At 38.8% G+C, this 26,354-nt stretch overlaps 1 protein-coding gene across 3 annotated transcripts in view; it reads right to left on the bottom strand.

Annotated features, from left to right (window-relative positions):
- IFT81 (intraflagellar transport 81) overlaps window positions 1-26,354 on the bottom strand; it is a 38,513-nt gene that overhangs the window by 1,958 nt on the left and 10,201 nt on the right. The window contains exons 8-17 of one of the 3 annotated variants that reach the window (XM_048964422.1): window positions 20,654-20,817; window positions 19,318-19,413; window positions 17,252-17,398; window positions 9,064-9,213; window positions 7,882-8,010; window positions 6,858-6,947; window positions 5,391-5,477; window positions 4,287-4,358; window positions 4,115-4,200; window positions 553-598 (exon numbers count right to left, since the gene is read on the bottom strand). In XM_048964422.1, coding sequence (XP_048820379.1) covers window positions 553-598; window positions 4,115-4,200; window positions 4,287-4,358; window positions 5,391-5,477; window positions 6,858-6,947; window positions 7,882-8,010; window positions 9,064-9,213; window positions 17,252-17,398; window positions 19,318-19,413; window positions 20,654-20,817 — 1,067 coding nt within the window. The other 2 variants (XM_048964423.1, XM_048964421.1) reach the window with 2 other exon arrangements.

Below are 26,354 nucleotides of genomic sequence, written 5' to 3'. Positions count from 1 at the left end.
CACTGACTCATAAAAAGGAAACCAATAAAAGAAAGACGTTAAGTGTGAATGGTGCATCCAACCCCTTCTGTGCTGATCTGAGCTTTGTGCAAGATTAAGAAGTGGACAACTGCTTTTGTTTAGCGCTGGTACAACGATGATCCCCTGGCCTTTAATAACAGCGATAAGGCTGACAGGCCCAAAATTTATTGTCATCAACAGGTTGCTTTATATACAACATCAAATTTGAGCTGGCACAGTTTGTCATGTCCGTGTTTCAGTTTCTTATCCAAATGGTTTACTGGGAATGTGCTGTCACGTTGAGCTGGTTGACTATCTTTTACAAGCGGCTCATGCTATACTCTGCAGGAAATCAAGCCCCGAAGAGCTAGCATGATCTCTTCTCAGGGTATTAATTACCATTGCCAGCAGTAATGGAATTTTCTTTGTAGGCTGCAATAGGCTTTTTATAAAGGACTGACCACAGCCTTTGATAGTAAGCTCCACAGAAATATGAACGCTGCGATTTTTTTATTTTTTCATCTTTTTTAAAGGTAAAAACCTCATTCTTACCTTCCCAAGGCTTTCTTGTTCAAGGATCATTCGTGTATACTGTTCTCTAAAGGAAATACATAACAATTTTATTATGAATTCTGTCGGTTTCTTTATAGTATGTCAGAATAATGATTAAAGCAAAAAAAACTCTGAACGTATCAGGAGGCTCATAAATGAGGTAAGTCAGAAGAGGAAACCCAAAGAAACATTTCTGTCGTTAGACAACACATCCCACAACACCAGGGATCAGACCACTCTGATTCTCTCAGGCGTGCAGTTGGCAGAGGCAATACTGGATAAGATCTCTTGCACTTCTGAAGCAGGCGTAATTATTGCTGCATCAAAGTTGAAGGCAACAGCAAGAAGTTTTAGATGCTCGTATTCTGAACTTTGCCAGGAGCCTACTTTCTGCAAGCATCCAAGTTTACAAATACACAGCCCTTAAACGCTGCAAATGTAGCGTTAGAATGAGTGGGAAAATACAGGAATGAGAAAGAATAGTATCTCAAATCCAGTCTGCAAAGGAACCGCCGTGTGTCCCTCGCTTTCAGAAAGCAGCCGTCACATTTGGGTGCCTAAATATAGGTGTAGGAGCGTTAACTGCTGACATTCATTATAAAAAATCTTGGCTGTACACCTTTGTCTGCAACAGTGGCCGGATCGCTTTCTGACACAGGCAGACTCAATACTTGAAACCTGACAATATAAAATTACAAAGCACAGTTCAGACACATTAAAACTTATTTCTAGAATGGACAAAAATCTCTTTCTTCACCAATTTACTTGAAAAAAAGTAAATGCTCGTATTTTCAGTGTAATGGTACAGTTAGAAGTTCAGAGCTTGCTTATGGAATATAAAATAACTCAGTTCATATCAGGAACTTTTCAAATCGCTCAGAACAGAAGAACTTTGCATAGAGAACTTTTAACTTCCAAAAAGAAATATCAGCCTTCCTAAAATCAGAGCGTGAAGTTTGCTGGAGTGCAGTGAGGGGCAGCACAGAACCAACGCTTCTTATATTCCTTCCATTTCCATGAGGCCCTCCACAATTCTGACCAGAGCACTTGGGCTCCAGGCCACCTGGTCCTGCCTGCCATGCTCCCCACAGAATGGATGTGCAAGGAATGCAGCTGGATCATTTTATGATCTGTCACTCTTGGACAATTCCAGCCAGAACAAGACTTGAGGCTGCTCCAAGCGCTGCGCAGACACAGCTGATCCCCAGCAATCCTCAACAAACTGGAGAGACAGAACAACACCGACTCTTATTTCCACTGGCACACAGCATATGTTCACACACATTTGGCCTTAAAAATATTTTTTCGTATAATAGAATTTTCAAAGCAATAAAATTAGATGTCTTTTGTAGTAAGCCTTTCTTTACTATTTATAATGATGACTGGAAAGAATGCAACTTGATAACTTCATTTTAAAAAAATATTCTATTTTTAGAGAAGAAAATTCACTTTTCACATTCCTAAGATCTGACTCCACGGAACAGGGAGTTTATGTTCAAAAAAAGAGGGTTGGAATTAAGACATTTTTTGTTCAATACGTTGTTAGGAAAGTGCTGCTCTATTTATGGTTCATTTTCACTCCGTTTACATTCCAGCGCCTGCTGAAAAATACATTCACGTTCTAAAATGATGTCTAAAAACATGTTTGGCTTTTTTTAATCTTTTTTTTTTTGGTGAAGATCCCTATACTGAGCTTTGTCGCAATTCATTTAAATGCAGCTGGTCTGCAACCTCTCACACAAGGTCAGAAATGTGTACAGTCACTGTGAGAGGGAGAATTTCTCTAGCTTCTGTGCCCACCATTAGCAAGCAAAGCAGGGACAGCAGAGAGAGTGGTAATGCTCGCTCACGTTCTCCTCACCATACCTGGAATGACATAGCTGGACTCACCCTAAATTCCAGCACTTGCATTCAGTGGCTGTGTGTGAACACGGGCAGTGTGGATGTTCTTGTCACAAGTGTTTGAGCTGCAGCGTTTTTTGCTGAACATTTGTGAATAAACCGAGATCCTCCCCTTCCCCGCAGAGCCATAAAAGGACAGTGCCTGCTGTCTGACCCCTGTTTCCTCTCAGCTGCTTGCCCTGCTGCCTTTCATACTAATGAATATTCGCATCATCACCGAGCTTTCTCCTCACAACTACTTCTCTTTTGACACTTCTACTTGTTCGTTGTTGCCCGTTTTTGTTAGAGAAATCTTTTTCAGTCCACTTCCCAATGAAGAAATTGCCTCAGGTGATGCTGGATGATATCTGCTTATTTGGATGGGGCTCTGGGCAGCCTGACCTGGTGGGAGGTGTCCCCAGTAGAGGGGTTGGAACAAAACAACCCAAACAATCTTGGGATGCTATGCTGATTACCCACTTAGGATTGCTTCCTTAGTTGCCACCACTGCAACAGAACTGACCAGAAATTATTCTGAAAGGCAGAGGCTTAACAGGACAACTTGGGAAATTAACTTCTTCTACAATCTCCTTTGAGAAATGATAGAGAGCTTTAGGCTTTCTTCTTGTGACATCTACTTAACAAATGGTCTGAAGCATTATAACGAAATGCAGAATTATTAGTTTAAGTTTTGTCTTTGCTGTGCTGTTCAGTCATGTTTTTGATCTGTTTTCTGAATGGAACAGTTTTGTGAGACATTTTGGCACGTTGTACCAAACAATATACATGAACCACAGTTCTAACGTGACAGCTTACACAGATCTCAAGTAACAACCTGTCATGTCTCTGAAATACAAAGGCAGAAATCTAAGAAAAGGCCTCACAAAGATCAATACTGCTAAGGATTTTGAAGTCCTTGCAATAGAGTCAACCGCAGGAATGCTCACTGATGCAGGGGGTGAAACAGAGAGGTACAGGGCAGAGCTGATTCCCCCTCTGCAATGAACTAAAAATGGGATTCTCTAGAGACTCCTTCATACAGTACTACCAGACAAAGACAAAGGGTCTTCAAAAATCTCTCACTCTGATGCAACTGTCCTGTCAATTAATGAAGAATAAAGATGAAAATTACTGTTGTGGCACAGAAACCACAAAAAGGAGCAAAACAAAACCAGTTAGGGTGTGTACATTCAGTCCTCCATTTCTGGACTAGTGATGGTAACAGCTACTGCACCTGAAAGAACAGCAGATCGGCAAGGAGTTGCCAGAATCTGATGGCAGTGCGTGGTTGCTCTCTTCGAGAGGTGGAACATCTTCCACAAGCTGGAATCTCGGGGCAAACCTGGCAGAGGCATTATGGTAGAGCCATGCTTCCCGTGGGACCTAGCTGGAGCATGGCTTCTCTGACCTTGTGCCAACAGGAGCTGCAAGTTAAAGCCACTATCTGGGGCCTATAATCTCCAGCAGGAGGGGAAAATCTTCTGGTATGTCTGAGAGAACTCATAGGTTTACAGCAGCATATACTGGAATTCAAGATGCTTATTTTTAGATTATTATAGTGTTTCTAAATATATCAGGTGAACTCCTCCAGTTCAAATGCCAGTGAGAAAATTCCTAACTTCAATCTCAGATTCTGAATATCCTTCAGCTTAACACAAAAGGAACACACTAACGTGGTTACCGAATTGCCTTCCGTCTCTCCTGTGGATCTGGGGAGACATATATCTTCATTTCTTCTTTCACACGTTGCAGCTGTATTTCTAGATTCTATAACGAAAGATAACAAATGTTTTAAGAAATACATAATTCCTATTTCATTTTGCAGAATGATTGAGTCCCTCCTGTGGCCTTACTTTCTTCATGCAGTTCACATAGTGGTAGTTGCTTTCTTCCTGAGTGCTCTCCTCGAGAAGTCCCTTCACTTCCTGTAGTACAAGAATCAGATTTCAGTGGATGTTCTTACTGAAATCCATTCATGTTGCCATATAAACCATAAGAGTCCATAACACAAAAAAGCATAACTCTGAGTTGTTCATTGCTTATGTGTTTTTAGAATTTTGGCTATTGAAGAACAGTCCTTCTGGAAGGTCTACTTCAAATAGGTTTGTCTGTGGAGTTCTTTATTTCACTTGGATTAAGCCATACAGAGGTACATTCAGTGCAGAGAAAGAGTACCTATACATCCACCTGCACTTTGAGTGTACACTGTTTTTAGTTTGAAATAAATTCCTTATGCTGGCAAGCCCTTGAAAAACCAAATCCAGACAAAGTTCATAGAAGACAATCCACAGATTCATATTTTATATGTATTAATGCTGTTCCCACATCAGAATATTGAACTGGTTTAAGTACCTCCCTTCCCAAAAGTGCTGCAGTTCAAGCAATATGTCAGCTACATACAGGCAAGCTCCTAGATATATCTACATTGCTGTAATTCCTTCTTTAAAAAAAGGTTTTATTTTTGTCCATAATTTTCAGGAATGTACGATGAGTCACATCTAATGAAAAATCCTTGCCATCAGTTTAGTGCACTAATTAGCCATTGGATTGGTTTTGCTAAATTAAAGAGTATGCTAAATGCACATGGAGATTTGTCTTGATAAATTAATCCTTAACATTTCATTGTGAAATTCTTTTCTAACAAATACTCGGGTCAGCAGGGTTTCTGGCAGGTGCCTCCTCTTTTACTCCTGCTACTCAGTGCTGGCCTTGAGCAGACGGTCTGATGGAGCACTGAGTTCATTGCTGCTGTTCAGAACAGGAAGCGCGTGGGACCGCAGTCAGTCCACAGCAGCTTCTGGCATGGTTTGCATAGCTGCAGATCACCACTGACTCACTGCCACCTGAAGTGAACCTAGAGCTGCCATATCCAGAGGGAAGGCAGGGAAAGTACTGAACCGTAAAGAGTAACACGTCGCACGGCACTTAGTAACCTTGTGACCAAGCCACCATCTTACCTGTTCCAGTGCGGAGCGATTGCTCTCTAACCCTGCTGCACAACTGTCGTACTGGATCTTTTTTTCATCACATTCTTGCGTTAATTCCTTATAGGAGAAGGGCAGAAGGGTACATAAATGAAATCTTCAGTTGACTGACATGTGACATTCAAGCAGGCTCTTGGTCTCACACATCAACCTCAGCTACTGGCACGCTCCCTGACACTTATGTAAACCCAGCAGGCACGTGGGTACTGTTACACACACACAGTAAGGCTGCATAGTGGTGACCAGGCTGCGTACATCACAACATAGCAAGCAGATTTCCTCTTTACAGCCACAGCCTTAACATGGCAGATCATTAGGGCAGCGCTTGCAAGAAAAATGAAAAATAATTACAAAGATGGAGATTAAGAAGGGATTAATATGCTTGCTACCTGCAAAAAACAGCTTCGCTTTTTAGTTGTATGCAACAAATGGCTGAGCTGGATTTCACTCGCTGACACTTTAAATAGAACCATTAAAAATAAGTTTTCTGGAAATTTAGTTGATAGATAAAGGGGTAGCTCAATTTACTTCTGTGTCCGTGAGCCAACTTACAGCAGCTGTGGACCTGAATGACTTCTTCAGCTGTCTGTAAAATTTTGAAAACAGATGGATAAATCTGTCATTCCAACAGACTAATATAGGACTCAGATCAATGTGCACAGCCATTGGGATGAAATTTATTTCTGATCTATTTTAAAAAAGAGTTACTTGAGATCACTAGAGCTGAGGAGCACAAAAAGCTTCGAAACTAATTTGAAAGTTAACTTTGCTGTGATTTTGAACCATGATCTTTATTATTTATTACAGGTCTTCTTTGTTTTGATTTTTAATTACTATAAAGGACAAAATTTCAGTGTGATACAGCTTTTAGAAATTCCAGTCTTTTACTTGTTGCTTGTTGAACATCATTCCTGACTTCGTCTGCTATTTCCAGCTTTCCTCCAGAGTTGATTACATCCCTACACAGCACTGCAGAGCTCTGTGAATTACACTCATTTGTGAATTTGACCTTAATTTTGAAGAACGAGAGGAAAGTTTAATGCATTAAAATAAACCTACTTCAAGACCAAAAAAAGAATACAACACAAAACATAGAATGCAATTAGAGTTGATGAGACCGTGGAGATTTGTGGTATTTGAAGCATTTAGGTGTCTGGTAAATGAAAACAAACTTAAACTAACCATATTTTAATGTGCATTTCTGCACTGTCTCAGTTCCTGCCTTGTACACCTCAGCCACAAAGGTACAAATAACTCAGTGGCATTGTGTATGGATATACAAATCGATAGGGACAGTAAGCTCCTGCTCTAACTGTAGCACTTGACTGCATGGAGAAATGTGCAGAGCAAAACATAGGACTGCCCCCCATCGTCTGCCTGCTGCCTACCCTATTTCATCCATAAGCACTGCTCAAAGCCTTCTGAAGTGTTTCTACCAACCTGGCACTTCTGACGCAGCTGTCTCAGCTCCTTGATGACAGGAGCGAGGCTCGACTTCTTCTCTGCCACCATAGCGTTCAGTTTCTTTACCTGAAAGAGGGACTAAATGTTACACACTGATAATGTGCATTAATAGTTTATATTATTAGGATCATGAAAAGAGGTGAAAAGGGATGAAAACAAAAATATGGAGAGGAAAAAAACCAACTGTGTGACAAAAGAAGACTGAAGTATATGTAACATAAGTGCAGAACTAATTAACAAAGGGAAAGAGCCCATGTTGCACTGAAATCATTACCACAAACCAGACCACTTCTGTTCCTATTGTTTAACAGAACACCACAGACAAGAGCAGCAGACCCATGTGCCAGATGCCTGAATGGCTTCAGGAGAGGGGAAAAACAAAGGAGCTGCACAGAGCTGGACTGACAGAAGAGATCTTTGAATAAATGAACCAACCAAAAAAATCCCTGCATAGGTGAAATAGAGTTTGAACTTGCTAAAACAGAATCACTTCAAAATATTTATACTGAAAACTCACATTCTGCCCAGCTTTCCATTTGAGATTCATTCTGTTTTGATTCTACCACTTTATTTTTAAAGTGCCCTAATGATTTTAAAGAATGCTATTTGGCTTTTGGCTCCTTTATAATATTTTGCTTCTATGGCTACGCGGTGAATTAAAATACTACAGATCTGAGGACAACTGAAAATGAGGCTAAAGAGAAGAAATAACGTTTAGTTCTTCAGACAAATGAAATATCTTTAAATGAATACTTAACTCCAGTGATTGACATGCATTTTAGAAAATGATGCTGTAAAAGAGTCAAATATCTAGTCAAATAACAGACAAAATTAGTCAAAATAGACAACAGACAAAACTTATCTATACTGTTTGAAAGTACCTATTTTTCTATATAAACCTATCTTAAAAGTGAAAAACCCAACCAAAATATTCAACTTGGTTCTCTGAGGAAGCAGATATTGAATCTGAGGCAATAAAACAGCTAGAGACAAACATCACCATTTCAGACATGTTGTCTAATGTTTGGCCTTTCATTCCATCCACTTCGCTCTTCACTGCAGATACTCTTTCCAGCTCCTCCTGAGTGTAACTATATCCAGAAATACCTTTCTTGTCTTCAATAGCTTGCTGCAGACACAAAATAAATGCTGAATGTGAGTCCATTAATTGCACAAATTACTTCATAAAGATGAAATACTGTAAGAAAGTGGGAAGTACTGTAATCCATTTATTTTAAAAGCGATTAGTAACGTAGCTGCCACAACAAACTTCTCCTCTTGTGCCTGCACAGCAAGCTAGCAACAACTTCCTGTCATACATCACTGTTCTGCCATCTCACACCCAATGAAATTAACAGGAGGTTTCCACGATATGAAACGGGCTTTAGGTCAGGCTGTGAAGGAGCTCAATATGTGAAATCCAAATGCTTAATCAAAAGATGCAAAGCAGCTGATTTTTTATAAACAACTGTCAAGCTAAAGAAATACTGTATTAATTATAGCAATGTTAGTGCCAGATTACAACATTCTTGCATTAAATTACATAAAATTTACATTAAGTGCTGATGTGATAGTCCTTAGCAATGCTTGCTCATTAAGTATGGAAGGAGGGTATTTTTTCAGTAAGCTGGAAGCTAGGTGCTGATCTGCAATTTGCAAAGCACTCATTCTTTAAAGTATCATCTGTCCACGAACACCAAAGTCAGTTATCCTCAAAAATCTTCTACAAGCATATGTTTAGGAAAACATTTGTGTCTGCAAGGAGCTGCTGCTACTATGATGAGAGCATTCTGCAGATGTTTGCAGCAGCATACAGTCTGACAGGCTGTAATGCCCAGGGCTAAAAAGGGTACTTTTGATATCAGGTGGAAAACCTAACATAAGAATGCAGCCCTGCTCTAACTGGAGTTAGTGAAGCTCTAACACTGACTTTGGAAAGCAGGGTTGTGTCCCTCATTCTGAAAAGAAATTGCAGAACATTCATGACTCCCTGTAAAAAACAGTTGCTGAACATGAAGCAGCTTAGCGTATCATACAGATTTGGTTCCCTAACGACTCTTTTACTAATGACACTAGGATGGTATGCATTAGAAAATAACCAAACAGCATCCACCTTATTATAGAGCAAGTTGGAAAGGAAGGAAGAGTGGTGGACTGTAGGAGTAGTAAGCGCCTGCATTACCAGCTGCTGCTGGATGGCCTCGTGCCGCTGCTTCAGGAGCTCTTCTGTCCGCTGGAGGATGCCGCACTCAGCTGTAATTTCTGCTACTTCCAGTCGCTTCCTTTTATATACTGTGTTCTTGCTCCGGAGCTTATTGACATAGTGTTTAAGCTGCAATGAGAGAGAACAGAACTATGTGCCGTTCGACTTCAAGTGAAAAAGGGCAGGGTTCCATCACAGACTGATCCTCTATAAAATAGAATTATCCTATTTGGATTGCATGCTGAAGGTTAAGAACAGAGGACTGGAATCAAGGATTCCCAGAGTCTATTTACTTCCAGCAGCGTTTGTTTGCTGTGTGAGATAAGGAATCCATCTCCATTGCTTTATCCCAGCTCAACCATTTGATATAGAAAGACCCCTCAGTTCTACTCTCCACTGTTTGACAGCTGGAAAACTAATTACTGAACTAATGTTCTGAGAATCACGGATAATAAAGTTAATGTGATAAGAATTTGCATGTTTAGCAGAGCAGCAAAGCAGCAGAGCCTAACCCCAAACAGCACAGCACACCAAAAACATGGTAAGAAAGCAGAAGGGAACACGACATGGAAAAAGATGATCCTGCTTTTTAACTGCTAGTCCTCAATAGCTGAAATTTGATGTTCTCTTTCCTTGATTCCTTCAGGACTAAATGATATCGCTGGTTGAAGTTTCAAAAGCAGGAAAATAAGAGTCCTTGCATAGAAGCAGAGAAATGCAGTATGTTGCACCCAAATCTGGAGGAATTGGGGAATTTATAGTTTATAAATAAAGACTATTTTATAACTAATAACTAATGTATAGCTTCATAAATAAAGACTAAGCAAAATAATTCACATCCTTACAGCTAAATTACACCGGAATGCATGCGTGCTCCATTTGCAAGATGAAAAATCAGGTGCCGAAACAAACATGTCATGTTTTTCTTTGTCTGAATGTTTTCCATCTGTCGAACAGGCAGAGCTCCTGGAGCTGCCAGTCACAGCTCTGAAATGCACTCAGATCCAACGATGGAAAACAAAATTTATTAGAGTAGATGCAGCATGAACAGGCTTCAGAGCGTTCCTCACAGAAGCATTCAGCATGTGCAGAGCGAACAGATGACAGGATCAGGAAGCAATGGGAGCCCCACCACCTCACCTTTAAAGCTCAAACATAACAGAACTTAGATTTTAAGATAATTTTTTTTTTTCTTTTTGCAAAATGATGCCACTTTCCCTTCTAAAGAAGGGATCCAAAAAACCAGTGCGACCACAGCCTAAGAACCCCCAGAGTAACTGTATGTTCTATAAAAAGTCTCCTGGGCAAAGTGCCCAAAATGAAATCAACCCTGTTCATCTGCCATCCTGTGCAATATCTAGGCCAAAGCTGCTTCTCTCTTGCTATGCTCCACAACTATTTTTAAAGCCAAAAGCTATAAACGTTTTTGGTGAAAGAACAAACCCACAAATTACTCAATGTGCTCTATGCAGATCGGACTATGTGTGGTTTAGAATACCATCTTACATTGTGTGTGCTACCTAGGACAAGGATAGACAAGGTCACCTAATCCACAGCACAGTGCAGCAGAGGCAGCCCTCTTACAGTCGGACTGTCATTGTTATATTATTGGCACACTTAGTGTAATATTACCAGAATGAATTGTTTGTCATAGCAAATTCACATATACCCACCTAGCTAACAGAAAAGACTCATTTCCTTTTGGTATTGCTTAGATAACACCAAGTTTTCTGTGATTTTCAAGACATCATGGAGCATAAATAGCATCTCTCCAATCATTTAAGAGACGCAGTGCTCTGTCTGGATGGAGTAGATCCAGAGAGGTTTCATCTGATCAGTGGAATACAGTGCAGTGCATTTGTAAAGGGTGAAATGTATTGTGTGTGACCACACACACCAATCAAATCTGAACTAGCTTCTGTCAGTTTACCCCAGGATGAAAAGCAAACTACGATTCTCTTCACTTCTAAAACTACTTTTAAGGTCTTGAAAATAGCTTGAGTGGGAGGTAGAGTATTTGCATATTCAATATTCAAAGCATAATGTATTTTACAATGGAAGTCAAAGGATTTGGTTGATCAAAACCTCATTCCACCGATGTCCCGTTATTAGGGAAGACTGTATAATAAAAATCTCATCTGAAGCAAACAAGCTGCTCACATTGTCCAGTGAAATCTATTCCCTTCAGGAGATAGATGTCTATCTTTCATCACGATCTCTGACTTTCTAAAAGCTAACAAGTTTTCATGATTTTTTTTTGCCATAAATGAGGTGGAATGGTATAAACAGCAGCAGCAAAATGACCGTATCTGTAGAAATCAATCAACAGTCTGGCACTAGTTTCAAAAGAATTCACCTCCAAACGCAGCACAGATCAGCCCCTGAAAATCTCACTAACTGAAGCCTTCCTTAGATGCAGAGCCAAATTCAGAGCTGGAGCTGTTAGGCTTAACTCCAGTTAAATCAGCAGCTGGTCGGGATCTTCTGGCACAACTAGGTTTCTCCACTCTAAAAGTTGAGAATCATGCTGTAGATTTCCGAAAACTATAAATAAACCTCTTGCAAAAATCCCAGTGCCTTCATTTCTTAAGCACGGCTTCTGAAGCTTGGTGCATCTCATGCTCCCATCTATATGTAGATGAATAAAAATCAACCTCTTTAAAATGCTAGGTAAGTTTGGGTTTTACTTCTGCAAAAGGTATTTTAAACACTACAAAGAACTGAAGGAAGAAAAACTGTCTAGCCTCATCAGTTTAAAGTTATCTGCCCAAAAGGAATCCATTTTTGACCAACAGCATTTTCCCATAGCCAAGGCCAGCTGCTCCCTACACACAAACAGCAGGCTCAACCTACAGGGTTCCCATGGATCCGTCAGCGCTCACAGCACTGCACCATTCAAGGCTATGTCCACCAGCAAGCTTTCCTTTCTCAAGCACTCTAACACAAATAGTTATTTAAGCTTCAAAGATTAAATGACTGGACAAGAACCAAATGCTGGCACTGACTTAGCAGTTAAAGTAAACAAGCCTGTAGGCTCATTTGCTTGCTGAGCCAGAGCCCCCTGAGATATAAAAGTGATCCAAATGAAAGCAAAGAAAGTTTATGCTTTTCCACTGAGCTATTTTTATGGGAGACTGTAACATAAAAAGCATGGAATCTAGACCATGAAGCAGAGTGAATGAAAGCAGGACTTCAATATCTCTTATAAGGTCGCAAAGCATGCAGGTAGCTCACATCCCTGGGCAGGTTTCTTGTACTATGTTCCATTTACACTGAAAAACCCACCAGTGTTGGCACATCACTCTTCTTCAGAGCCATCCCAAGGCTGACTGCTCACCCCCTTCCCTGGGAAGGAACACGAGCACACCGACCCCGTGCTTCAGTGCGTTGCTGGACTGGGATCAAAGCCCAGCTCCTCTCATGCTTACTCCTAAGAACTCCCTTTAGTCTCCTGAAAACCAAATTTCTCCCCCTGTGAAATTTTGACAAGGTTCTTAGTGTAAGATTATCATTGAAGGAGAAAATGGATAAGCTTTTCTACCAAGAAGAACAAATCCCGGCTTAATCGCTTACTTCTGTGTCAACATTATAAAATGCTGTTTTGTGGATTACTGTATCAATTCCATTGTATTAATCAAAATACTTTTCCACAAGAAATTACTACAGAAAATAAAGCATTAATTGGGAAAAAAAAAGGTTTCTTTCTGAAATACAGAATCTAAAGGTTTCAAAGTTTCGTTGATGAAATTATTTGCATAACCACAGAAAATCTTTGCTGACTGTTTCTGTTTCTACTAAGAATTTAGTTTAGCAGCAGATGTTTTAGGTTTTTTTACTAGACCAATTAATGGGATACAGACTGTCCAAAGCATTAACGTTCAGTTCAGAAAAGTTCCTGATCATGACATGTTTTCAATAAAACTCTTTTTAAGAGGCTTTAAAACTGAGCTGGTACCACCACTGTTGGATGTGGTTAATAACTCACATAGAAGAGGGGAAAGCTTCTCACAGACCCAACTGTTATCATCCCAGCCAAATGAAATGAAGGCATCCTACAACCTGCTCGTTAGACAGCCCAGTCAGGAAAATTCTTCATTAGCACTGAGTAGGATTCCTCTCCCAGGAGCGCTTGCTTCTGGTTATTACTATCCATTACTAAGAAGCTGGACCAATCAGAATATTTTTAATGAAAAACCATTTTCAGTTATCACTGAAAATGCACAGATCAATAAAACTGATGATTTATTCATGCCAGTGGGTGCTGAAAGAGCGTTCAGTTCTGTGGAGCTATATTTTATGTCTGAATCACTGCACAGATTTGGCTTAAATGATGGTGAGCTTCTTACAACAGAAAGCTCCTGGCTTCTGTAAGAATCCTACAGAGTTGCTACTTTTGTTCTCACAACTTCACTGCCATCTACTCTCACAGTTCCACATTTAAGGAGCCTTTGACAGACAGCAATTTAACCGTACACAGAACCTTAATGAAGAGATCATAAACCTACAGGATAATTTATTCCTGGTCCCAACTCAAACCACGTCACGGCCAAGCAGTGAGTTCCATAATCACTTCTTTAAAATCTGCCTCTGTAGCTCAGGGCTCGGTAACTGTTTGTTGTAGATGCAGATCGAACCAACCTTTTTAGAGAAAAGGTGACAAGATCCACAGTCCAAGACTTTGCTGTTTCCAAAGTACATCAACCTCCTTTTTTATCATTCTACCGGGGTGCAATTAGGCATGGTAGGCATCAGTATGAGAGCTGAACTCCTCATGTAAACTAACACACACACACTTGCTAAGAAATGGACGAGACCATCTATACCACATTCTCAAAAACATTAACAACTGTAGCTAAGCACAGCTATGACACCATTCTATTCCAAAACCTTGGAGAAGTCTAGGCTCTAGGGCCCTATACTGAACAGCACAGTGCATTGTGTAAAGAGCTAAAAATATCATGACTTTACCTAGGATCACTTGTAATTGAACCATCGAGCCTTCTAAGTGTCAGCATTTGATTCCCTAAGTTTCAGGATCTGACAGCTGCAGTGAGGAGCCTGCCAGCTTTGCCCCACGTCCATTGTGCTTTGTTTGAAGTGCTTAAAAAGATTTCATAATCACTGAAGCAGGCAATTTATTCCTACCTTTTCTGCGTTTGATGTAAATGAGTTGGTTATTCCCTGCTGGTTCTCCCACTTTCTGTGTAGCTGCACAACCTCTCAAACCAACTGGAATACTCTAACGTTCTTTTTTTTCTATTATTACAAATAGAAAAGTAGAACACTAGCACCTAAAAACCAGGATCAACCTTTTGGTGAATGGAGTGCTGAGACGACCTCAGCTGAAGATCTGAATATTGGTGTGGGAGTACAAGCTAGGAAGGCACTGATTCTTTGACTATTTGTGTTATGATGTAAGAGGATACAGCCAAGGGTGAGACAAAGATGAGAAATAGTGAGAATATGGGAAAATAATTATTTAACTGCAGCATTTAGGTAAGTTAGATGCGGCAGCATTAAAAACCTGTTTCAAACTCAGGACAGAGAAACTATTTGTTAAAAAAAACAAAAAACAAAAAACAACATTTCTTCTTCTTTTGAAAATGGAGGAAAGAAATGCAAGATGTGTGGCACTGCAACAAGGCATAAAAGAAGCTCTCAGTTGTCAAAGAGCGGAATGTGAAGGTTGAACCTACAGCCTCTTCCTGTCCTCACTGAACATATGTATTGCAGTAGTGACTCACTATTACATTAATCAAGACTTCCTTTAGCATTGGCTCAAAGCTGGAGTAATAGAGCACAGAACATAAATATAAAGGCATACCATACCAGAAACAAATCTACAGTCTAGGTGAGTGATGAACTGAGTCCTACTGATGAAAGATAACCTGCTAACTTCACTTTTGCTTCATCACCTCTTCCCCAACAACCTATTTCTATTGTATACGTATGAACACACACATACACAACACACCTAATGAACTAATAAACAGGAACAGAACACTGATTGTATAATGCTGGCTTCCTTCCTTGGGCCAACATACAGAAAGCATTTCACAAAACAGGAAACAGTTCTTACAAAAATGCAAACACTCCTAACTGGAAGCTGATATTTTGCCCAAAGTGCTCCATTGTTTATTCTGCACTCATCAACATGAAGGCTTGAAGATGTTTTAAAAATCAAACATAGAACAGATTTGAACAAAAGGAATGAAGGTTACGTTCAAAACAGGTAATGTCTTTTTTCTGTCTTCAGCCTCTTCCTTATGGCAGACAATTAACTTGAATTTTTCATTATCAGGCCTCTTAAGTAACTGCTACCCTCCTACCCGGCTCTGCTGAAGTTACTATCGATCAGAGCATGCTGTCCCCACTCAGAACATCTATTATTTCTTACCTTACAGTGTATTTACAGATAATGTAAAGCATATGTTGCTGTCTCTGTAATGCATTCTTGTTGATTAATTAAACATTTCTCTCCCATCACAGAAACACAGATTGTCTGCTTGCTATTTTTATTTTGAAAGCTGTCAAAGATTCCAGCCAAGTGCTCACAGAGGATAAAAATCTGAGGTAGAAAGAAGTCTCATCTAGTGGTCTTGTTATTACTGCTACCAATGGAACACCATGAGTGCCCATGGTACATCATGGTAAGAGAAAGCTGCAGCTTAATTCTTCAAATCGTTACTCAAGACTTGTAGCACGAGTTAATTTCACTGGAATCAAGAGATGCTCCTTGTTCTAAACACAACTCTAGGTAGTGAGTCTGTTATTGCTTCTACCTTTGGTTTTTATGTAGATTTACAGAATGGGAAACAGACAAGAAGGCAAGAGAAACCTGCATGCATTCCATATTGTATAGGAAGAACTTATGCATGAGTGCCCGCATACACACATTCCCATACTTCATTTACTCTGTAAGACTCCTTTAAAAGAAAGCTGGTTTTTGTGGAGCAGGCACATCCTATGGGATCAGGAAGGGAGTTCCTTCTACAAAGGGCGTTGACTGTATTGAGCAGTATGTAAAAAAAAAAAAAGCACACAAATAGACAAAGAAAAAGAAAGCAAAGAGTGTTACTCTTGATAAACTTATGGCAGTGCAAATTCAGACAGCAACAATTAAACATCAGTGTGTCATTCACATGATTCTCATCCAAAATCCAAAACACAGCACCTTGCCAGTTTCTAGGAAGAAAATTCACTCAATCCCAGCTGAAGCTAGGATACATACTAATTCAGAGTACGATACAGCTCATGTCTTCCTTAGGAAATTTGCCTATAAGCACACTAAGCAGACTTCTAAACTTCTTCTATTATTCTCTTAATAACAGCCCATTCATTTTGCTGATGAACCATTGTCCAGCTGCCACAGCTCTATTCTTTGCAAGCTTCTGAAGAAGAAAAAGCTTCTCTGGTAAGTACCAGCTTCAAATGAAATTTTGCCTGAGGTAAGATGACTGTGAGTCAAAGTCTGTGTTATAGATGAACTGCAGGTGGTCCACAAGAAGTATTTTTTTGAAGTGAAACCTTTTGTGGTAATAAATATAGAAGTATTAAGTGTGTTTCTGATAACTGCTGCTCCTATGCTTTATGATCAGATAGACTTATACACTGATTAAAAATAAATTCACTGACATGACTTACCACTTGAAGTCCTAAGCCCCCCCATTAGTCTTGTTGAGTTTTATAGTTGGTTGAAGTTATTTATCATCATACCACTGAGATTATATTGACTTTATTTTGACTCAAAGCTCTGGAACGTTAGAACAGCCCAACAGTAAGTCCTCATAGCTTTGCAACCTACAAGGCTGAATGTGAATAATTTAATGATGTGAATAAATTAATAATTTGAATGTAGATGCAAACCAAGTATTTTTAAAAGTTCTGTTAAATACTGGAAAGCATTTGAAAGCACTGGACAACATTGTACTATCTGCACTTCAAAAACACCTTCAAATACATTGTTGGTCATTTGATTTTAATTTAACATGGGTAGGAAAAGCAGAACTCTGCCTGTTGCAATGCTGAGGCCACATACTTTGACACCACGTTATAATAATGGATAAGATACTGCAGAAGCAGCTATTACAATGAGAAGGTAAAAGGAAACTCCAAGTTAACAACAAAAAATATCAGTCTTTCTTATACGCACTGTTACGTGACGTACCTCATCCCCCTTCAGAACTTCAGAGCCATCTAACTCATGGGCCTGATTCGTCTTCTGTATCATCTGCTTTTCTGTGCTAGACATCTCTTCCTTAGCAGCCTGAAGTTCTTCTGCCTTGGCTTCCTTCTTCCGGGAAATTATAGATGCCTGAATGAACATCAGAAATATACATGGACAGGCAAAGTAAAAATTTATTAATATATTTTATATTATATCTATATTTTTATAATATATTTATATTGTATTGCTTAAACATTTTATTAATGTTTAATCATTAGTAAAATAAAAACATGAAAACTTCAGGTGTGGCACCACTGAAATCACATCTCAACTGTAGGAAACTCATTTTCACTGGGTATTGTGAGCACATATCTTTGCAAAGAAAAAGACAGATTACACAACTACACAGTTGATTAAACCACAGCTTCTTCCAAGCTGATTGCCAATTCCGAGCTTCCTTCAGTATGGCTGAGATTTCAGCCATGTCCCTTTGCTCCTCAGATCCTTGCTGATGCATTTTACATACATGTTTCTTCACCTCCTTTTTCATTGTCACTGAAGAACAGGCATGCACTTGGGGGGCTCCATTTAATCTACTTAGCCCCTTTTTGTGCCTATGTAAGACACATCAACATGGTTTAACTGGAAAGACATCCAAGATTTCACAAATGTCATAATACAGATTTTTATAACTCCAACCTACTCCAGCCTACAGAAATATGTTATACTAAGCAGAACCCAGCCTCTAAATCTTGGCAAATAGCTAAAAGACAATGAACAAAGCAGAAAAGTACAGAAATATTGTAATTATAGACTATTCCACTATTGTTTTTTTTAGTCTAGAAGAAAAAGCATTTAAAAAATAATGTTTTACCAGGCAGAATATTTACTAGTACCTACATTTATTAAAGTTAAGAGACTAAGAAACATAAACATACATTAGTTCAGAAAAAGAAAGCATTTTTATCTTGCCAAAGTATATTTTTACATAACACAGGAATGTATATGTATGCACCTGAATTTAGATGTTACTTAATATGAAAGGAAAAACTTCAGTAAAAATAAAGCAGAACAGAATGGGTTTCTCTCACTACGTTCAGAGGAGCAGCGTTATTCTTAAAATCATCCAACAGAATTCAGCTGGGGTCAGCTCAGCTCTTTGCTCCATCAGATATCTGCAGTGATAAACTGTAGTGCCATATACAAAGAAGAAGAACAAAGCAAAGACCACTGTATGCCTTCAACTCACAGCAGCAGTCTGAACTCCCCAAGCTCCTCCACTGAGCACAGTTATATCACCAGCCAACTGGTCTTGGGTACCAGCCCATTATGTACCAGGCATATTTCACATATTTTATATGTGATTGAACTGCAGCATACATTTTATCACCATTTTTTCCTACCACTGATATATTTTACCTACGCCTTTTTATTTTTTAAGCCATCACCATAAATATCATTATGGAAATCTTGAATAAAATCAGCAGCTATACAGGTCAGCTGGAAAAGAAACCACATATGTTTCTGCGTAAGCTGTAAAAGTCTCTGATTTCAGAAACCCATTTTATAACTTTTGAATTTATGAAGGCTAGACCACACAGCTTATTTTACAGAGGAACTTTTTAATAGCTTCAGGATGAAAAAAATACAGGGAGAAAAATCAAAGAATGCGTTCTTAACAGATGTAAAAGGAAAAGTAGCATGTGGTCAAACACAAGCAAGTGCTATGACTGAAAGCAAGCTCTGCATCCAGCACACGTGCTGCCTTGTAAGATTCTGTCCACAGCTGGAGATTTACTAAAATAGCTCTTCCCAAGTGATTCTTCCAGGGTTCCTGTGATGCAGCTGACAGGCAACACCTCAGACAGCAACTGAGGAACTCACTGGCATGACTGGCAGCAATTGTTTGACTAAGCCTTAAGCACGCCATTTGTTTAGGTTTTGTCTCACATTATCATCTATTTCTACAGATTCTTGCTTTAATGAGTTAAAGAAAAAAAGTCTACATGCAACAGTGACTGAAATTGCTCCACTGATTCTTCTCAAAATGTTTTGTTTTTTCCTACCTGTTGGCGATACATGGAAAGTTTACTATCAACTGGCTCATACTTCATCATTCTTTTCTCAATAAGTTGATTTATTTGTACATTTACTTCATTTATCTGCAAAACAGAGCCGAAAAACAGAGGAAACAGAACTTTATTTCTTTGTCTTCTCCAAGAACTAAATGCTTTACAACCAGACTAACAGCCCAGCTAACGAGGAAATATTGCTAACTCTGTTTTCAAACTAGAGGAAAGAAAAGAACAAAAAACTCAATGAGTTACTCAGTACTGGCCAGGAAGAGGCTGGGTTTTTGATTTCCAGTTCTGTGCCTTAATGATAAGGCAGGAGCGTGACATTTGCCCTGAAAATGAAGTAAAGTGGTATACATGGACAGAAAAAAGAATAAAAGAATCAGTGACTTGGTACATACAGACAGAAAAAGGTTGATGTTGTCATATACATTGAGAAAGGCACACTGTCACATAGTAACAAACATTTATTTTCACTTAGACTTCTAAAGAGCAGCAGATAAAAAGCAGGCGATACCAAGTTTTACCAATGCTTCTAAGAGTCACAGCCATCACACTGCAGCTCTGTGGTACCCTCCTTCTGCTGCCACAAAATGCACCTGGTTGTCCACAGGTTCAGATTGTCAGTCTTCACTCTAGCTGAAACTTTAAAGCCCACTGCATGTGGAAACAAACACCTACACCAGCACACTGATTCCAGCTACCTCTTTTCTGACTTAATGCTACACTGGGACTCTCATCAGCCATGGAAACCACAGCCCTAGCAACCTTCCTTTAATTCTCTGCTAACTAGATGACTGCTGATAAGCAAGCAGTGTAAATATATGCTAAAATCTAATGAAGTCAAAACAAAGTGCAGGTACAGAGCAGGACATTACCCCAACGTTACTCTGAGTAACAGCTGCATACTTAGAAAGCTGAGTATTTCAGACAAAGCTTTGTTCCCCATGTCATAAGCACTCTTCTTATATTGGTGTAAACTCCCTTGATATCAGTGAAAGTTTAAAACAAGCTAAAACTAAAGAGAAGAAAAATCAAACCTTTAATGCTGAACTAATATCTTTGCTCACACAACAGCAAATTGCCAACTCAATTTTCTAAATAGCATTTAAGGATACAGTGGGTTTTGTGGTTTTGTTTTTTTCTTTTTTTACTTATCTAAGAGCTTGCATTTAGTGAGTAACACATCTTTTACAACTGAAGAGGTGCTCCTTTGGGAATTAAACCTTGTCTCGAGGATGCAAAGTAGGCACAGGAGAAGTGCAATATGCACAAACTCTAGAGCATGCTATGAAACACAAATTAAGTGTCACTTTGGTCAACTTACCTTGCTTTCAAGTACATTGAGATCTGATTGACCCATAGCTGGCTCTGCAATTGCCTTTTGTAAGAAATACACTGATTTCTTCTTACTTTCAAGCTCCTTAGGTATTTTTTCAGTAGCGAGGTATGAATTGAAGTTTATCTCCTCTTCCAGTTTCTTCATTAAGCCTTAAGAACAAATTAAATCAATGCATGTCCATGAAGAAAGTAATGCAGAAGATAATTAAGTTCAATTTTCTCAACACAATGAAGTGTTCAGTGACAGATTACAATGAAAACAGCACAATGCTTGAATCTTCCTCTGAAAACTCAAATTAACAAGTAGTTACCTGATCTAGCTTTTTAATCTGAATGTTAAACAAAACAAGTTGCATTACACTTACTACCCACCTGTATCTCCAACACGTATCTGTTAACTCCTCACTGTATTCTTTTAGTTAATAAAACAAGTAAAATCTCTCCATAGAACAAAGTCCAGATGAATCAGATACAAAAACCTCAACACACAGCATTGACAAAGAGAACCATTAGCACTGTGCATGTCTTAGGCACATCAAGACACTGCGTCATTGCATCGTGTTACTATTTTCTGTAGTGAGGTATGTTCTTTTGAAACTGAAAAGTTGATGGCTAGAATTTGGTGTCTTATGCCTGATCAGTGAGGGACAGCACAGCATATCAGAGCTGTGCTGCCTTGCTCAGGGCTCCTCTGAAGCTTGGATCCCTTAGAACATCCCTGGCTGGAGCATTGGAGAGATTCTACCCCATAGATTTCACAGGTCATAGTTTCATGTGAATTACATCGTCTACAGACAAATTATCTCAGTGTGAATCCTTTGTCTGTGTCTCGAAATAGAACAAAGATCTTAATTTGGCCAGCCTCCTGTAAGGTCTGTTATATCCTTGGAAACTCTCCCTTAAAATAAAACCTCTTTGTTCTAATTTTGTATCTAAAAAAGGCCTTACAATGAGCTGAAATAAATGTATGCATACTGTAAGAGTCTTCTACATTACAAAATGCCTCTCTTTAAGTAACAGATGATTTTTTCTTTTAAGAGCAAATACTCAATCTTGAGCATTCAATTCAGTACACTGTGAACATTGAAAACAAACAGATTTTTTAAAAAAAGAAATTGCTGTGTAATGTCAAAAATTCTATTGAGAAAAGCAATCACCTACCTGATGATTGAGCCTGATTCACACTGCATGATACATGCTTATAATGACTTTGCTTTTGCTAGGTAGAGTAATTTAGCCTCCATTACAAATAATTTATTTATAAACACAGATAAGAACAATACAGAGCTAGAAAAATGTGACAGAATAAAACCAAATTGCTATTTAAACTACATTACACAGCACTCTGCTGACAACAGATACTTCAGTGCAATTACTCCTCTGAGACACCTGTACCAAGGGCTATGGTAAAATTTGGAAGTTGCACATCAGACTGGAGTGGGAAGAGGTATTTCTGAATTTTTTCATGACCAAAATGACTAAAGGTAAGTACCCTGGGTACTTTTTAAGACGACTCACTGGGGTGTATTGTTGGTTTGTTGTTGTTCTGGTTCTTTTGTTTGTTTGTTTTTCTTGGTTGTTGGGTTTGTTGTTTTGCCATGAAGTGCAAAGCAAAACAAGAAATTCCAAATCTCTGTCTTTCTCTGCAGAAAGAAAGGAAAGCTTGAGTACAGGGATACAATGACAGAGCTGATCTTGCTGAAACAGAGAGGAAAGGATGCAAGTTGAAAACACAGCTTTAAGCTTTGAGGCTAAAGAGCCTGCTGACCACATCACTGACTGATGTAAGGAGAAAGAACAAAGTTAAATACAAGTCTCAGAAAAGGGGGCTCCATTATTCTGCATCTATTTACCAAGAGGACTAGTCACAGTACTGACAGATCCTCCTCACTCTCTGCTCTCAGCTTGGGTCGAAAGGAAACCAAGACAAACTTGGTTTGTCTGCCAGAGAAGAAAGGAGCCATACTTAGCTCTTGAGAAAGCCTCAAGAATGAGAATGAATAGACCCTAGGGAAAGCAGTGCTCCTAACAAAATAAAGTCAAACCAAACTAAAAACAAGAAGGAATTCCTCTTTTCCAGCTGTCCACTTCATTGATCTCATTTCATGAAAAACAGTACTACCATAAACTCTTTTTCCCTTTGTGGGAAGGTTATTAATCTTGTGCAAAACAGCTTCAGATTGGTTTCAGAACAGGCAATGCACTTGCTATGTGTGCAATAGCCATTATGTGCTGGGCACTACAGCTAGACTCAGAAATGCACTGGAACTTACTGGGAGAGAACACCAATCTACCCCCAGGAATACCCACCTCTTTCTTCCAGGAGAACTGACTTTCAGTCTTCCTCAGCCCACTGACGAGCTGTGCAGGAAGGACTACATTTTAATGTCTCACTAGAAATCTACCACCTCTGCAAATGCAGCAAAGCTTCCCACATACACCATGAGCTGAATTATCACCTCAGAACTAGGAACATAACTCCCCAGTGGATATTTATAACCAAGAACTTCTGTGTGGAAATCAAAGCGATATCGATCAAGTTATCCTGATATTTAATATTAATATTCTAATCAACTATTTCTTTTTTCTAGCCTGCCTCTTAGATGGAAAAAATAAAATAAAATAAAACAACCACATGTATAACTTATGCTTTATTTCTTACCCTTCTCCAGCTTTCTTATAAAGCGTGCCTAAATATTACAGATTTAAAGCTTAAACTCATGAAATATCCGTGCCTGAATGACTGCTTTCGAAAACAGAAGGGACCTATTGACTTTACTGGGTAAAAACTTGATTGCTATCTTGATTTCTTTCTCTGATAACCTGAGAGCTATTACCAACTTCTTTCAAACACCAACTGGTTCTGCATCACACAATGAAGCGAGTTAAAACCTGACAACTTGATGGGGAAAGACATGATGATGCCAAAATCCCTCATGACTAATGCAGTTCTTTCCTAAATACTTCTGGAGATATTTTTTCTTCTGTATGATTTAACATACAGAGAAGTGACTACCTAAGAACTATTTCTGCTGCTTAACAGAACCTTAAAAAACAAACACACAGCAGCTCTTTTAAGATTTTTTTCTCAGTGACTTTTTTTTTTCCAAATTCCCAGGACAGAGGAAAGAAAAGCAAGCATACTTTAAGTTTTCCATTACACATATAAGCCCTGTTTTTAATGTTTTAGCATTCACTTATGGTTACAAAATCTACATACGTAAGCTGCACAGAAAGGCTGGCTCTGTGCCCTAGGGCTATTTTGGCAAGGCTCTGCCAACCTTACACATGAAGAGCTATTAACAGCAATTCCTCATGTTTTCCATTCAATTTTGTTATTATAATTATTGCATAAAGTGAGGTGGGAGAAAGACTTTCTTAGTGCTTGCTCAGTCATGTAGGAAAGAAGCAGGTTTCCCAGCATAATTCTTCTAATAGATATAAACTTGGATCTACTTTGTGCTCAGGCTCCTACTTCTTTTCCCTCTGTGGGCTCCCCATTAGGCATTCCATATCAAAAACACCTGCAGTACTGATTTAATTCATTAATTAAATAAAGCTACCTGCCAATACTTGGAACACTTTGTTTAGTATTACCCAGGAAGGCTATGACAAAGGCAGGTGTGGAAAGGACTTCCACGTGGCATTTGCTTGCTAATCAAAGACCTCACTTCCCTGTTTGCATTCATCCCTGTACAAATGAGTACTGAAGGGATTCTGCCTGCAGCTTCCAATGGTACCACTTTCAATTTCCCTGTGTTAAGCAGAGTTCTAGGACACGCAAACATTAATAGATGATGATTAAATCTATCAATATCTCACTGAAAAACTACACAGCTTCCCAAGTGTTCTACAGTACAGTACGCTTCCTACGTTATAATTATTACTGCAGCTCTTTGAAATCTAACTTCTCAGTATCTTTCCCAAATTCCAGGCAGTGGTTGGGGCATTGCAATGATGGAAATATCAGAGCTAAAAAAAAAAAAAAAGAGGAGCAACAATGCTTCTGTTCCATTCCTTCCATAAATAAATGCAAGGATAGCACCAAGTCTTTGGCACCAGGAGCTCCAGTTCTACCATTTTTACACCATACCCCACAAGCCTTTATCAGAATCACTTAGGAACAACTCCCACATGCCACCACATTTGGCTTTTCCTTCAAATATGTATTGTTGGCACAGTCTTGGTTTGCCAAGTGATTATTTTGAATCAATAGCCTGTCCTCCTCATTACCCAGTCAATTCCCCAATCTTGTTTTCCATCTGGCAATTTAATCAGTGATCATTTGCTATTTTCTTTCATGGCACTAACCTAAAACTGAAAAAAAGAGCCAAATGCTGATTTATGCATGCCCCCATTAGAAAGACGTCCAATCAGTGAAAATTCCCCAATTAGCTGCCTTTTTAAAGTCTTCAGTAAAGTCCTTTTAATCAATTTAATACAGATCACATTGAATTTTTGCTTTGCCTTGTTTGTTCTTCAAAATGGGGTGCAAGTAAAAAAGTCAAAGGTCTTGAAACACTCAACCATAGCTATACTATCAGTCTTACCAGCCAGCCTTGTATTTCCATCCTTAAACATTTTTATTATTGAGTTCCTCCTAAGTCATTTTCCTTTACCACAACTGTAACCTGGTTTCAGCACTGGAGGAAATTATTTAAACTTGGAATTTCAGAGACAGATAGTTCTGTGGCCAAACAAAAAGTTTTAAACAAACAACAACAGAAGAAGTTTGTGTTTTCATTCAAATAGGATATTTTAGTAATAGCTTCTATTTTTCACTAAGTGTTCAGAATGCCATAAAATAAACATCTGTACAAAATAATTCCTCCTTATAAGTATCCCTGATGTTCTCATTGGTCTAAAATGCTACTACGTATTAATTTAATGGAATGTACCAACTGCATGTTTCTGTTTATCATTGGAAACCCTCTTAACCCATTCTTTTAATCAATATTCATTAATCAATATTAATCAATCAAAGCAAGGCACCCATTTCTCACTATTTCTGCCAATAATTTGAACAATAAGTTCCATTCAAATGGACAGAGATCAAGAATTTCAGTAATTCAGATCACTTCTTGGCATTCACAGTCTGTGTTTGTGCCAGCAGATATTCAAGGCAAAAATATAACAATCTCTGTTAGGTTACTCAAACCAGCGCTCAGTGTCAAAAATGCTAACAGAAATAGATAGTTTGTAAATCAGAAACTCTTATCAACAGCAGCAGCAACTGCCTCTCTGTAGTTAAGCAAAGTACAGAGCAGTACTGAAGTTCATAAACAAGGAAGGCACATACTATGGAAACCAGTGTTATCAATTGTAGTCTGCAGGCAATGATCAGCTGTTCTTCATGGTCCAACAAAAGGTCTTCTAAGTAACACATTGTATTTCTAAAAGTAAATAAACTATTAACCATAAGTTATATTTTTCTGGAATAGCTGAAGCAGTCTTATGCTAACGGCACGTTAACGACACTCATCAGTTTGGGTTGGTTGCATTCCTTAAAGAATTACTTTGCATTTCTTTAAAGAACATCATCCCAAGTTAATTACCAGATGAAGTAATCAAAGCAACACGTACCCGTAACACATATAAAAATCTACTTATTAACAACAGCTTTTATCAATGTATCTCTTGCTTTGGAAGTAAAAACAGGTTAAGTATTAAAAACAGAAGAAAATTAT

The sequence above is a fragment of the Lagopus muta genome, chromosome 17 (genome assembly GCF_023343835.1).
Source record: "Lagopus muta isolate bLagMut1 chromosome 17, bLagMut1 primary, whole genome shotgun sequence".
Lineage (NCBI taxonomy): Eukaryota > Metazoa > Chordata > Aves > Galliformes > Phasianidae > Lagopus > Lagopus muta.
The sequence above is the reverse complement of the archived record's forward strand: the minus strand, read 5'-3'. Positions and strand labels throughout refer to the sequence as shown.